Raw genomic sequence first — 16,570 nt, forward strand, 5'->3', positions numbered from 1 at the left:
TATGGTGTGGGTGAAACTTTAACGTTGGTATCACTTCTCTTTTAATGGTACCTTGAAAACCAATTTAATTTGTAGTCTACAGTAATCTACTATCAAATTAACACTCACAATATCAGATTTTACTATTATGGTTACTGTGTGAAGATAAGTAAGTAAGTTTTTATTTATCTAATACTTTTTACAGACATTTTTGTCACAAAGATGCTTTACAGAGCATTATTTCATTCACTCCATACTCAGTGGTGGTAAGCTACTATTGTAGCCACAGCTGCCCTGGGGCAGACTGACAGACTGTGTTTTCTGTTTAGGAGAAGCCTAAATATGTAGGGTTTGTGTGACTGCTCCGGGTCAAGAGGGACATCTGGTCATCCTAGACATGGATGTTATACTTTTGTTAAACATGCTTTTATTTTGTAGTATTGAACACACTTCCGTCCTCTCATGACTCACTGTGCCTTGGTGGAGCTTTGCCCGAAACAAACATGGCTCTGCAACATTTTATAACAACAACCCCAACCAACATTTGGCTAAAAAACGGGGGAAATATGTGACATTTAATTCCAAACGAGCCAGCTCTTTACCCATACTTGATGTAATCCTAAATCGGGCGAGTTTGAGTAGCCTTTTGTGGCCGTGTTTACACAGAGGTAAGCTTGTTGGCTAAAGCAAGCAGCGAGCAAAATGGACCTTGGTTCAATGTTGTATAATAATTTAAAAGATGTTACTTGGAGTACGACGTCTCTGTCTCTGGATCAACTCGTCAGCACCTACAGATTACCTCAGATCGCCAAATTAGACAGCGGTAAGTAACTTTTGGACGTGTTTCAAGTTGGCATGTTGCTAGCTGTTAGCCTAAGTTGCTAAGTAGCAGCTAAGTGTAACTATGCCATGTTTCTGAGCAAAAGTCACTGCTTTGTTCATAAACTAAGCTCTACTTTCTGATTATTATTAGGAGACGCATATTACATCGGAAACACTGTGTAACTCTTGTAAAATTGTAATAGCTCAGTAATAATTTGCTTATTATCTTCATTATTATCTGTATTTGTTCCTACACACTTACACATGAGTTGTTACAGTCAAAGCAATGCACATTTTGGGTATTTTTTTATTTAATATATACCAGGACAACCACATGTATGAATAGAGAAGACAATTGTGATTTAATTTTTTTTATGTTATCTGGTGAGTTGGAGCATGTACGTAAAGAATAGGCAAAATCATACTTGATGTCCAGCTTAGTTAAAGATGCACTGTGTAACTTTTTAGTTGGGGGTCCGTCACCTCCTTGTGTCTATGGATATGTCAGTACCCTGCTTCAGGTGGTTTTATAGCTAAAAATAAAATAGAAAAACAGGCATTCTGACTGTGAGAGGGGTTGCCTCTCCACAGATCTGACCTATAATTTGGCTTGGTTTGGTCTCCATGATGATAGAAAGGTTTAATGCCATACTGTGAAACAAGTCTAAGCAATAACATCTCCATGACGAAATGATGATGTACCTTCCATCAAAAAAGTTACAGACTTTAATAAGACCCACACATTTGATATTCTGTTATTTTATTAATGGATTAACTACCTAGAGACAGTATTGTGACATACTCGTGCAGGTATAGAAGGCAACCAGACATGAATCAGTACTTGCTATTGGCTTATTGCAATATGTATTTAGCAACCAAAGTAACTTGTCTGATGATAAATTTACAAAAGCAACAGATTTATTGGAGAAAACCAAATTAGCTTATATTCTCATAGACTTATTTTGCATCATGAACTCTTGGTCTGGCCTATCTTCATTTAAATGCTGCTGTTGCCTTTTTATAGCAGTATAGATTGAACCATTAGACACTGTCAATAATAAGAGAAGTGGAGTGTGCTGAGTAATCCAGTGCTTGGGCCCGACTGGTGCATCAGGACAAAACAACACGTGCATTGTTTGGGGCTGTTTGGCAGAATTTGTTTGTTAAACTCAAACAAGCATAAGATAAATGTTTTTGTTATAGCTTCAATCTAACAAGTATTTTGATTTTATATTCACTTTATTACTAAAATCAGGATTCAATACATATCATATTTTAAAAACAGCTAGAATTATTAAGAGACAAGAAACGAAGGAATTTTAACGAATTTGTGTAATGTTTGCAGAAGTCTAAACTATAGGTTTAGCAAGTTTTAAATATTAAAAGAGAATGTACAGATTGAAAACTGTATTTTTATGGAGGATAGGGTTGTCAAAAGTATTGTAAATCAGATAGTAATCAATACTTTTGAACAAGTATCGATACTAAAAAAGTGATATTTACAGGACAGAAATGAACCTTTCCTGACTTCCTTTTGAACTGCATCATAACAAGTATAAGAGCACATAGACTGGTATATGCCCATGAACCACTATGGAACCTACCTGGACATTGAGGGATTACATAGATATAAGAACACATTGTAATATAACGAATGTACTATGGTCTAATGTTGAAAATTACATTCTATTGTCTAAAGAAAGGGTGTTTTTTATTATTATTGTGATATCAGAATCTGTATTGAGTAGTGAAATCGAATTTGAAATTTTTGTACCATGACAATGCTACAATGTGATTTTATGTTCAGGTCAACTGGTGGAAGGACTCAGAGAAAACGACTACCTCTTGATCCACTCTTGTCGTCAGTGGACAACCATCACTGCCCACAGCCTCGAGGAGGGACATTACGTCATCGGGCCAAAGATCGAGATCCCAGTTCACTATGAAGGTGAGTGACAGCAACAAACTTAGATTACATTGATCCTGCATTGATTATTTGAAAATCAGTAACTAACTTGCTGTTCACTTGATTTAAGTAGTGGTGTATTAATATCAGTATATAGTAATTTATTTAAAGATGCAATTTTTTGGTTGGGAGTCTGTCAATTTGTTGTTTCTATGGATATCTCACAATGTTCCACAGTGTGACATTAAACAGCTCTACCTCACATTTATTCAATTATAGGTGGTTTTAAAGCTCAAAAATACAGAGAAAAACAGGCATTATGACTGAGGGTGCCTCTCCACAGAGCTGACCTGTAACTTGGTCTGGTTTGAGCTCCGTGAAGATAAAAAGATGTTTAATAACATACTATGAAGCATTCCAGACAAAGCAATAACATCTCTATGGAGAAAAGCATTTGACAAACCCTCCGCCAGACAACAGAAGTTACACAGTGCACCATTAACACTGTATTTATTCACATGTGACTCAGTAGGTCTGTCACAATAATTACTACATCGACTTTTGGTTCAATTTATGAAAACTAGAACTATATTTTTTGGGGTCAACATTTATCATGTGTTCACTTTCTATTTGAACTGTAGAACATAGAATAAATAAGTTCTATGGCTAATTATTGGTTTATTCTGCTATTTATTTGTTGCAGCTCAAGTCTTATACTAGATATACTTATACTAGTCTTATACTTATTCAGTATATATTATAATACTGTATATTTAAAAGTGGTTTACTGGGATTATCCTACTTAGTTTCACTATTATTGTTTATCAGAGTATTTCTCTGTAGCAATATACCATGCTTTAAAACAGACCTACGATTAATTCAGGGAGCCAATATGGATGTTTTGAATGTTTGATTTATGTGTCAGAGTCATGTTAGTGTCCTAAATGTGTATCGGTAACAAACCTGCCAATTTATAGACAATTTATAAAACAGTCCCCTGATCCAATAAACTAGGATTCTTATGTAGGATAGTATAAACGTGAATAAACATTTGTATCTGAATCATGATTTATTTCCCATTGCAGGTCAGTTTAAGCTTCTGGAGCAGGACCGAGACGTCAAGGAGCCAGTGCAGTACTTCAACAGCGTGGAGGAAGTGGCCAAAGCGTTTCCTGAGAGAGTTTACGTCATGGAAGAAATCACATTCAATGTCAAGGTCAGACTGTGATCAAATATTAAACAACCATTTTACCTTCAACGGGATCCTATAGTGTAGTTTATACAGAGAGGCTGAACAATTAAAAAAAACATTTGGGAAAAAATAATTGTAATAAACATTGCTGACGTTGCTGTAAACATCATCACAATATAGAGCTGTCTGCAGATCTTTAAAATATTTTTAAAAAGATCATGTGACACTGCCAAATCCTACACGTATCACTGATTAAGAAAATGAAATTGGAGAACAAAGTGAGTACAGAGCAGTGGGAGTATACCGTGGCAGGGAAAATGGAAGTTGATTGACAATATGGAGTCTTGAAACATAAGGATTGCTCAAACATGTACAAATCACTCTAGATACAACTTTGGGTGACTAAATGGTGAGAGGAAACAACTATAACATGGATTAAAGCTCTGAAAAGTCAATTTTGCATAACTGATTAAAATACTAAACTGATGCAAGAATAACAGGGATTTCAGAAGTATATTAATGTCACTTGAATAATTTTATTTGAGATTTGCTTCAAATGGCAGTGGGGAAATTTTAGCAATTTTTCTGTACTCTGATAAGATTTGGGTTGTCCTGCAGCTCAGACCCTCTAACTCATATAGATCTCAGGCTCCTGAAAATGTGTATTTGAGATCTGCTTCAAACTGCCTTTTCTCTCTATTCATTCATCTTTTTATTTTGCATGTTTTTGGTTTGTGTTCACAGATGGCCTCTGGTGAATGCAATGAAGACACAGAAGTCTACAACATAACACTAAGCACTGGTGATGAGCTGACGCTGATGGGCCAAGCTGAGATCCTTTACGCCAAATCCTCTAAGGAAAAATCACGATTCAATACAATTTTTAAAAAGATTGGAAAGCTAAACTCCATCAGTAAAATGTGCAGAGGAAAAATGCCATGTTTAATTTGCATGAACCATCGAACCAACGAAAGCATCAGCCTACCTTTCCAATGTAAAGGCCGATTCAGCACTTGTAGCCCTTTGGAGCTACAGATGCAGGATGGGGAACACACAATTAGAAATATCGTGGAAAAAACACGTCTTCCGGTTAACGTTACAGTCACGAGCAGCCCTCCGCGAAACCATCACGATCTCCATCTCATCCGCGAAGGCCATCGGTACAAACTAGTCAACATTCAAACCAAAACAGTTGTGGTTTGCTGTGTATTACGAAGCAACAAAATCATCCCAATTCACTTCCACTTTCAGCCCTCAATGCCCAAGTTCATCGTCCCCGAAGAGCTCCTCCAAGGCGAGTTATGGCTGGACACGATGGTGCACAGGTGGTTTTCATTTTGTCAAGAGCAGTTTGACATTGATGACTACTCCAGAGCTGTCAGGGATGTCCGTACAGATTGGACAGATGATGGGAAAAGTCCAAAGAAAAGCACAGCGAATGGCAGCGGTGGTGTTGGTGGGGGTAGTAATTCAAATGGGTGTCCGACTCACATGCACGTGCCCAGTTCGCTTACATACGCGCGAGATGAGCTAACCCAATCCTTTCATCGCCTGTCTGTGTGTGTGTATGGCAACAACTTACACGGTAACAGTGAAGTCAATTTACAAGGTTGTACGACTTTATGTGGAGATTGGACTCTTCTGCCTTCTGATAATGTCCCATCCGAATCAGGGGAGAGTGAGCACTTATTCTCTGAGCTTTTGGAGACCACAAACCAGCCCCCTGCCCTGAACAAGTCCGATGTCCCCTATGAAGAGCTGTGGTTGGATCGAATGGGAACTCAAATGCCCAAAACGTCCGAAGGAATAAGAGGCATTAACAACGGATGCAGTACGTCAGGTGCTCTCCCATACCCAGGCCCCTGCGCCCTCAGTGCAATAACCAGCTTGGATGTTTCGCTCACGCCACCGCCAGTGCCACCCAAATCTGAAGCTGTAAGTATGAAATTTCAATGTTATCTATATTATCTAATGTGTTCTACCAAACAAATTAACAGTGAAATTACTGAAAATTGTTACAAAAAGAAAAAATTGTGAACTTAATTTCAACATATAACATTTTTTAGCCTTGCCATGGATTTTAAAGTACTCATACTTTGCAGCTGATGTCATCAACATTGCCTGGGGGTGTGACACTAACTGTAGGCACTGCTCTGTCTGAAGCTCTGTTAGACTTAAATCTGAGCTTTTTAACACAATCTGACCAAAAATCACTCTCCTAGCTACAATAGGTGAGCTGATTTACGCTGCTAAACAAGTTCCCCTACCTAGCTTGAGCATTAACAATTTGAAAATCAGGCACCTAAATGGGACCGTGAATGCTCGTATTCATCACAGACTCCTGAAAATGTTGTTTAAATCCATTTTGTATTTTTTCTTGATTGTTTTTGGCAGTGTTTGCTAATGTGTTCATTGTGTCACCATGGTGTCATTGGTTATCAGACCCAACATCAAGACAAGACCATTTAAATGGATAACAAAATTAAATGTCATAGGATTTACAACCTTACTGAGGGTTTAAAGTTCAGCACATAAAAACTATATAAAATCAAGGTTTATATATACGGTTACATATAGGACTGGGTATCATTCAGAATTTGCGGATAGGATACATACCTCGATACATAGGCCATGATAAGATATCTTGATACAGTGCACTTTCGATTCAATATGATTCAGTACTATATATTTCAAATCAATTCAATATGGTTCATTAAAAAATAAGTCTAAATCCTGGCTGTGATAGTAAAAGTCTTTGTTAAACCACTTCTTGTGCAAAGTTAATATAAAACATGCCCATTTTACTCACCAAAACAGCGAAAATGTTAAATGTGTTGCATAAACGACTTTTCTTTCTCTAAACAAGCAACAAAATTGTTGCGTTGTAACAAAATAATTTAGTAAAATAAACCAAAAAATACTCTTGATGATATATCAATACAGCAGCCCACAATATCGATACTATATCATCACATTAAAGGATACGATATATCGATATTTCAATATTTTTACACACAACTAGATACATATATAATGTGTGCTTTTCTACTTTTATTGTATCATTGTAATCAGGATAAAAAATGTCCTAGCAGTTGCACCTTAATTTTTATTTTAGTCTAATCTTTAATCTTCTGAGTAATAAAGTTTTTCTAATATCTTTTCCTGCACAGGTCAAAGAAGAATGCAGACTTCTGAATGCTCCTCCCATCCCTCCTCGGAGTTCGAAGCAGATGCCGTCAGTGCCCATTTTATCCAAACCACGACAACAAGAAACACGCTCTCCGAGTCCCACCCTCTCCTACTATTCCTCTGGTCTACACAACATGTACGATTCAAAATACTCCAGTCAAAAGTTTGGGCACACTTTTTCATTTATTGTTATTCATTATTTCCATGATTACTGTATTTACATTGTAGATTCTCACTGAAAGCATCAAAACTATGAATCCTGGTTCTGGTTGATTCACCCGCAAACTGGATAACACACTGATGAAGGGAGAGAGCGCGTGATTTTAAAGGTGCACTGTGTAACTAGGGGGTACGTCACTTGTTTCCATGGATGTGTCAGTGCTCTGCCTGAACTGTTCCACAGTATGACATTAAACAGCTCTACCTGACATTAATTAAATCACAAGTGGTTTTATAGCTCAAAAATACCCAGAAACACAAGCATTATGACTGTGAGCGGTGTTACCTCTCCACAGATCTGACCTGTAACTTGATCTGGTTTGGTCTCCATGAAGATAGAAAGGTTTAATACCATACTGTGAAACATTCCAGACAAAGCAATAATGTCTCATCATGGAGAAAAGGATTTGACCAACACTCCTCCAGAGAAGTTACACAATGCCTCTTTACGTTTTTGCCAGCTGACATGAAAAGGTGTTCAAAGTCGAGCTTAAAACTACATCAGTTGGTAGTTGAGAATGAAAGGACACATATGGAATGTAGAAAAGAAAAGCCATACTCAAAATAACTTAAAACTTGTTTCAGATTTTTTGAAATACCCACCCTTCGACCTCTGCTTTGAAATATTACTGACCCTAAGGAGGCACAGCTGTGAAGTGAAAACAGTTTTGTGTCAATTCTTCAAAGCTCATTAAGAGAAGGTCAAGAGTTTTCCTCACTTGGCTGCAAAGGGTGGCTAGGATTTGAATTAAAAATATACAAACAAAAAACAAACAAACAAAAATAAATAAATAAATAAATATATGTATGTATGTATGTGTGTATATGTGTGTGTGTGTATATATATATGTATATATATATATATATATATATATATATATATATATATATATATATATATATATATATATATATATATATATATAATCTTATCTATTTGATGACTTCTGTGTGTATAAAATGTAGAAAGTAGCAAAAATACATTGAAAAAAGTGTGTCCAAACTTTTGACTGCTAGTGTACATTTACACTTGGAATGGGGAATGCTTATCCAGGGGATTTCAGAGTGTTGAAAAATTTGCACTGTTGCCATAGCAATTAGCAAAACAAGTAATTACATCTTTTAAATGGTGAAATATCCTCACTGTATCAATAAATAGTTAATTATAAACAGTAAACAGTTATAACAGTCAGAGGGACATGAAGTCAGTTGTGAAAGACAGTTACGTGGAAGGAATGGGGAAGTCTTAGTTTAACTTCCATAAATGTCACTGTTATTTCTGATAATTGATAAACAATGAAATAGCACTTTAGGTTCCTTGTTATTTAAAAAAAAAAGTTTATCACAAACAGCCAGAAAAATAACAAAATATTTGGTGTATAGATTGAATTGAATTTTGATATTGCTTCTAAAATACTCACAAAAGATATTTTTAGTTTTCACCATTGATTATTCATAGTTATCAATTAACAGATTAATCTTGACATCCTTAATAGTTGCTAATGCTGTCATTTCTAAAGGTGTGCAAAAATATCGATATCGTGATACTAAATTTGGTGATACAGTATCGTTATCATGGGCTGCTGTATCGATATATCGCCTACAATTAGTTTTTTGTGTCTTAGCTTTTTTTTTAATGACTGCATGGCAATTTTATTTAGTGTTAGGAAACTTGTTTTTGCAATACACTTGGCATATTCACTGTTTTGATCATTAAAATAGATGTATTTCATATTAACTTTGCACAGGTAGTTATTTAACAAATAAATATTGTTGCTAAAATGTATTAGGTCCTTAAAAAACAACAATATATCATGTGTATTATATCGATTATCACATGTATTGTATCGAATCGTGAGGGTCTGTTATGTCCCTTATTTGCTAAAAGACATAACTAATATAAAACAATCGTAATGAGGCAAGGAGTCAACAGTTTGTCAATGTTTGGCTATTTTATTTCTGAGCCAATACATTCAAAGGATTTTCAGATAACGGTGGAAGGAAGAGCGTGCCAATTGTGCCAACAGAACAAAATTAAAGTATAAGAACAAAACAGGGCCTAACTGAATAAGGTGGAGAGAAAGGAAAAGAAAGGAAAGAAATCAAAAGCCTAATCTAACTGATCTAAAAAGGCTTCGATACTATAAAATAACAAGATGTAACAGCTGATAAACCTGGTGTATATAAACAAATATAATCCTATGTGTTAAGAGTATAGGGTATTCAATCACCTAAACCAACCTCCCAAGCAAAATAACCGAGCTCGCCATGACAGGAGAGAGAGCCTTGTGATTCCCAGCCCTTGTAATTTCTGTGTTTTTTTGTTTGTTTTGTTTTTCAGTAGCCCTGGAAGTCCTGAGCTGGAGCCCCCCGATCCAGTAGAGCAAAGCCAGGTGTGCTACCCTTGTAACTGGGCTAAAACCAAGTCCAACAGCCTGGAACCACCAGCCTCCAGCCTCCCAGCTCCTCTCCCCTCTTCAGGTATGTCCTCTCGCTTATCCTGGCCCAATCACTTCACCAGAGAAGACTCGCAATGCATGGAGGAATTTTTACCATCCGGCTGCAGGAGCTACTACAGCTACCCACGAAAAAGAACTCTGAGCAGTCAAAAAACCTGTACATCCAGCTTGGTTGACTTTGACGGAGGGGATAATTCACACGGCAGCTCAAACGTCAGGCTGCAAACTATGTCTTTGAATCAGTTTTGTGTTAAATCCTCCAGCTACAACTCAGAAATGCACAGGGATAACAAGCCAATAGAGGAATCCAATACAAAGCAAAGTCTATCTTGTCCAATCTTACCACCAAGGACTGCTAAAGGCAACGCTATGAAAACAAGTACAGAGGCGGAGTTAGCTTGCGATAATAAGCAAGATAACTCTGAATTTTCTATTGAACAACAAAACACAACAGAAGCTAGCAGTACTAACTTTCCTAGTCCTAACTGTCCAGCTTCACAATGGCAGCCTCCGTCCAGTCTAGCAGGTCTTTCTATTGAGGAAGTCTCCAAATCTTTGAAATTCATCGGACTCCCGGATGACATCGTGCTACTTTTTGTGTCGGAAAAGATTGACGGGAATTTACTCCTGCAGCTCACGGAGGAGATTTTATCGGAAGACTTCAAACTGAGCAAACTGCAAGTGAAGAAACTCATGCAGTTTATGAATGGGTGGAGGCCCAAGATCTGACATTTGTGTGTTTAATTGTTTAATACTAAAATAAAACCCAGGTCAAAAATGTTGGGACACGTAACGGAATATAGGTTAATACAGAATGCAGTTAATACTTTAGTTTCCAAAGAGCATGAACAGTATGAGGTGAAAATTCAGTCATTCATTTATTTATGTAGCACATTTTAAATACAAAAAATGGCTGACCTATGGTTTAGTGTCACGAAAAACATTAAATAATCAAATGAAAGCAATTAAGGTTCAAATATAGACTCTGGTATTTGCTATTCTGTCATTCTAGTATTTCCTGTGAGTTTATGATCATTTTTAAAACTAAATGTTAGGTATCCAAGCCCCTTCTGGTTGTAATTAAGGACCTCTTCAGTTCAACTTCACTTCAGCTTATTTTAGAGTCACTTTTACCGATATTTTATTACCGTATTTTCCGGACTATAAGTCACTCCGGAGTATAAGTCACACCAGCCAAAAAATGCGCAATGAAGAAGAAAAAAACATATATAAGTCACATTTTCTAATTATTGAATTATTTTAGACCATATTTCAAAAAGTGTCTCAACATTTTTGAATGGGAGACTGTTCTTGCCTTCAGTATATTGTACATCTGCTATGCACACTAAGCCACAGCGCGTTTTTGAACTTATTTTCTTATTATTGCTCTGTAGTTGGAAGGACAGTGGGGTCTCAGGGGGCCTCAGCGCATGTGAAGTGGAAACATTTGGCACTTTTTTATTTTATTTTCCGAACAGTGATAATTTTCAGCAACACTTTTATCATGCAGTTATCAAAAATAGTTTGAATGGTACAAATTACAGCAGAGGAAAACATTTTTAATTGTGGAAAAGTTAGATTATTTTAGCAGTTTATTTCTAAACAAAATACTATTACTTACATTTATGAATATAAATACAAAATATAACACATTTATTTATGCAGACTAGTTTGAAAGGTTGAAAGGTTTTAAAGTTTGAAGAAGTTTGAATTTAACTCCTAAAATAAACATACTTTTTCACTATTTATTCTGCGATTCAACACAGCAATATTTAATGATATTGTTCTTAAAAGGGGAATAATACAAAATGCTTTATTAGGGTTTCATAGCCATACAGGAAAGGTTTTGACTACACACTACATTTAACTTTATTTTTAATACAATGTATGGTGACTTCACAAAATAGTCTGACTTTGTAGCTTAAAAACCCTTTTAGTATTGAACTCATTTTCTTATTTGGTGCCTAATAGTCATGCAAGATTTGCTTCGATTACTTCTACCTGAATTGATACTTTGCAGTGACACTGGGGAGAGTTTATATGCATGTGTATGGTGGAATAGTCAGCTGTTACCATGGTGACACAATGCACACTCTAGCAAAGCCAAAAACAATTTTAAAACATTCTGAAAAAATAATAACTATATTTTAAACTACACGCCTACAAGTACGAGTTTAACTGTACAAAATCACCTTTTGTAGTTCCAACTAAGTCAGTTCTTCATGGTCAGATAGTGGTAAAAAAAAAAAAAAGCATAAAATTCAGATTCAAATCTAACTTGATTAACAGAGCTTCAGACAGAGCAGTGCTTTTAGTTAGCATCACACCCCCAGGGAATGTTGATGGCATTGGCTGCAAAGTATCAATTGAAATCCACCAACACTCTTCAATGCATATGAATTAATTTACACCATAAGGACTTGGAGGTTCATGGACAGTTTCTTGATAAAAAAATAAAAGTTTGACTGTTAAAACAACAAAAGATGACTGGTGAAACATTGTATATTACTTAAACAGTGATTTTAAAAGAGAATAGTCAACTCAAATACTATAATACTGAAACAAGTCTTGCTTTTTTGATTGATAGATACAACAACCCCCTGATATTTGAACATGTTACTTTCCATTGTCTCATATCACTTTATATTGCCCCTAGCAACAGTTGTGAAGTACATCCAACATATTTTGCCATTATAATTTGATCATGCTTTAGATGCCTTTATGCTAACATTGAATAAGCTTACTACTTTACTAGCTTTATCCTAAAACTATGCTAAAATTAGATGTCAAATTATTGGAAAACACAATTTAACTCAAAACAACCAAAATATAACCTTGATAATTATGCACTTTTGTTCAATTAATAATGAGTCAGACTTTTATTGGCTTACATATTTTTAAATCGGTACAATTTCTTATTTTTATCCTCTCCTAAGTGACCTAAAAGGAAGTAAAGACAAACTCTATGCCTTAATTCAGAAACTTTATTGACAAATGTAGAGATAATTCAGGTTTTGGATAAACGGTCCATTATTATATATATTTTCTGATCTGTGTTATAATGTTGTTTCCTCATCACAAACAGACCTGGAGTTGTGTTTCGTTTCATTTACACATGTTTAACCCACAAACCCTGTGTATTTATGTTGTGTTCATCTTTCAACCAGGAAACACTCTGTCCCACAATGGTAGTATTGATCATTTGTTTCTGGTTGATAGATTAACTGCTTTATACCCCCCAAAATCTTTAGTTAATGTCTTATGCAAATATTATAATGAAATTACAGTGCATGGATGGTGAATAATAATTAATATAAACATTTGGGTCAATGCTTTAATTTTTTCTTTGGCAATATGAGCCACGTGATTTTTATTTATTTTTTTCCCTCAAATGATTTAAATTCTAAACTGCAGCCCAGTTTCCAAAACCTGAATTATCAATAATCAATTAACAAGAATGTAGCCAACTAATAGTCTACATTGATGCAACGTACAAGTATTGGTACTTTAATCAAATGTAAATTCAATGTTTCTCAATAAGAGTTAACACTACACGCAGTATGCCAAATACTATTACCCAGTGTATTTATGCAGTAATTTAAAGTAATACACAATATGCATTAACTGTATTTTAAAGCCAAGTTGGGTATTTTTTTGGTTTGTTTTTTTTTCCCTTTGACAATTTTGCATCGGGGTGTTACATATTGTTTGATACTTTATTTTTTATGTCGACAGAAATTTTAATGTAATTTTTTAAAGAAAAATAATGACTAATGTAAAATATTTTAATGGAAAAAAAAGCTTATGTTCAAATGTTTGTTATTGCTATTGTACACTATGGGTATATTCATTAATGTGAGTGAATGGTTTTAATGGGTCAGTCACAGTACACACTACATGCACAAAAATAATGTTAAAAGCCATGTATCAAAAACATTACTTCATTGTATTTTGTTTTGTACTGCAGTTTATGTCCTATGCAGTTAGACAAGGCTCTACTCCAGTGGTTCTGAAACTCATTACGCCAAAGAGGAACCAGCTATTGTGGACTAAAGCAGGACTAAAGCAGGACTAAAGCAGGACTAAAACAGGACCTAATTTTGGGATCATAGACATAGACATCACCCATAGCCTTCAGCTCCAGTCAAATGAAGCTCATTGAGGCTAGCCAGTTATAGGAGCGAATATTGGGCAAGGTCCATATTAGGAATTAGCCAGGATGGCGCCATGTAGTGCCTCAGCTCAATTTCATTTCTCTCCAGGAACTAGGTCAGGAATTGGAATACACTTAACGGTTTGCAAAAACCCCGGAAATTGTAGACCGTGCACAAGCCAATCAGTGAAAAGCTGTGAAGCAGGCAATTACTTAGACATCACTGAGCATTCCAGCGCTGCAGCGATTTGTTAAATAAAAAAAAGTACCTGCCTACCATCGAGCGAACGAATCCTAATGCTTTCATTTTGTGGAAATTGGCTGATCAATCAGGCTAATTCGGAATAGGAATTTATCAGGATCATATAGAGTGGGTTAATATGAACATTTTAAGACCAAAATGATGAAGCTCACTGCATCAGTTACAGAAACTATGACAATTGTCATGACAATGGTAACAATTTTCCAATGTAAAGTCAACTGGAACCATAGCTGATGGAGCCGGAAGCGCCCCCATGAACACTTTCTATTTGGAACGCTGTGTATTTATATATACAGTCTGTGCTAGGGATGCACTGATACTAGTGATGAATATCGGCGGCGATTCAGGAAAAAAATGCTGGGTATCGGAGATCGACACTTGAAAGTTTCATAATATTTGTGGACTTTTATCCATATAAAGCAGTTTTTTGTTATTTGAAGGTTGATAACATCAGTTGTTTAACACAATTGGATCTATTTTAAAATAAGTTATTTGTGTTTTAAGGAAACACAATTAACTTAACTTGGTGTAACGGTGCATACCTAACGTTGTAACAATATAATAAGACTAAACAAGGACTGAACTCTGAACTGAACCAATTAAACCAAGACTAAAAGAGACTGAACCTGGTTTACACTGGACTCTCTTACCGTTAAAACACTAAAATAGACACTATAAACCACCATTATTATATCCTCTGGTACATGCACCACAGTTTGAGAATCACTGGACGTAGTCATTGGAAACAACAGCCATGACAGACACAAGTGTTAATAATACAGTATAGAAACATGAATAACAGGTCAAAAACTGTGAAACCGCCATGGTACTCGGAATAAGTTCGAAAGTTCCAAAAGCAGGAAATTGACCAACGCTGGGTTTGAAAACTTTAGTTTTTTAAGTATTGGTCAAAAATACAGAAATACTTTTTGTCCTAACTCTTGTTTTCAATTGTATTATCTATTAAAATAATTAACTGAACCCTACTGTTTTATGTGTGTTACTCTTTTTGAACGTGTGAGGGGGTTACAGTGGCACTAGGGTTGGTGATTTGCTTCCCGTTCTCATTGTGCCTTGAGCAAGACACCAACAAAATAGCTATTCTTTATTCTACACCATGCTGGGGGTGTTCTACGTGGATCACTACTGATGAAATGTTTCTGCATGTACCAATCAAACACAGTCAAAAAATACAAAATGGATTTAAAAGACACAATTTCAGTAGCCTGCGATCAATACAAGCGTGTATGGTCCTGTTTAGGTTTTTGATTTTCAACAAAAAGATGAGCGGGCCAAACTGAAACAACTGTTGGCTAATGCTAACTAGCTTGTGACTGTAATTTTATGTGTGAGCGACTTGTTTAAGCGCACAGATCATCTCACCTGTTGTACTTCTAACCAAGTCAGCTCCTCCTGGTTAGATTATCTTAGAGTAAAACTCATATTAAAGTCTAACTTGAGTAACAGAGCTCCTAACAGAGTACTGCTTTCAGTTAGCTTCACTGAAGGTGGGAGATGTATTGAAAAATGAATTATTTTGCAAATGTTTTTTTGCAGATGTGGTGAATTCTAATATTGGGTATATCAACTATAACTAAAACTATTAAAAATTAGGCCTACTTTAACAGTTACTATCTAGTGTAATCCCCAAACAAGGGTGACTGATATTTCTGCCCGTTGTGTGGATAATTTTATGGTCCATTGACATTGTGCAAAACTTGAACCTCAACCCTATCTGAATATATCAAGAAAATACAACAAAATATTAAGTCATTTATGTCAATCACCCACCCCTAATTATATATTCAGTAAAACATAACTAGAAGTACAGTATATGCACAACAGTGGATTTAAACCCATTAACCTGTTTATTAAAGGTCTTATTACACAAAATTGGCTCTTATGAGATTTTATGTTAAAATGCTGTAACCTCCTCAAAAACATACCAGGAGTTGTGTTTTGTTTCATTCACACATGTTTGAATAACCCTTCATTATTACCCTGTCTACATCTCCAAAGCTCAAAATACACCTTATGATGTCACGTAGTGGTAGCTTTCAAGTTAACAGCTGGCCTACCTTTTACCTTTTGGTGAGAAGAGACTGGCACTTCCGGGGATGAAGTTATCCGAATAATTCTCGTGAAGGTGCATGGTATTTAAAAACACATTGGAGCACTTTCTGTATTACCACATGACATCACAAGGTGGAACAGAGTGTTTTCTGTTAGAGAGAAGAACTCAGCATGTGTGAATGAAACAACACAAAACTCAAGGTATGTTTTTGAATGTTTATTAGGAAACAACATTATCAGAAAATCAGAAAATGGTGTAACACACTTTCTTAAATGCATTTTACAAAGATAAGGCTTTAGCAACATGTTTTGTGAA

At 35.7% G+C, this 16,570-nt stretch overlaps 1 protein-coding gene across 2 annotated transcripts; it reads left to right on the top strand.

Moving 5' to 3' along the window:
• The first annotated feature begins 38 nt into the window (after positions 1 to 38).
• On the top strand, positions 39 to 15,162 carry garem (GRB2 associated, regulator of MAPK1). 2 transcript variants are annotated; one of them, XM_020930588.2, is made up of 6 exons: positions 39 to 802; positions 2,609 to 2,749; positions 3,793 to 3,923; positions 4,644 to 5,834; positions 7,070 to 7,224; positions 9,649 to 15,162. In XM_020930588.2, exons 1-6 carry the CDS (start codon positions 682 to 684, stop codon positions 10,493 to 10,495), a joined length of 2,586 nt encoding a protein of 861 aa, XP_020786247.2. In that variant the 5' UTR covers positions 39 to 681; the 3' UTR covers positions 10,496 to 15,162. The 2 variants fall into 2 exon arrangements, with proteins under 2 accessions (XP_020786247.2, XP_055006697.1); XM_055150722.1 differs by having other exon boundaries at positions 9,652 to 15,162.
• The last annotated feature ends 1,408 nt before the right edge of the window (positions 15,163 to 16,570 follow it).

Source organism: Boleophthalmus pectinirostris, unplaced genomic scaffold, assembly GCF_026225935.1.
Source record: "Boleophthalmus pectinirostris isolate CB_2022bp ecotype Guang Dong unplaced genomic scaffold, ASM2622593v1 HiC_scaffold_15, whole genome shotgun sequence".
Lineage (NCBI taxonomy): Eukaryota > Metazoa > Chordata > Actinopteri > Gobiiformes > Gobiidae > Boleophthalmus > Boleophthalmus pectinirostris.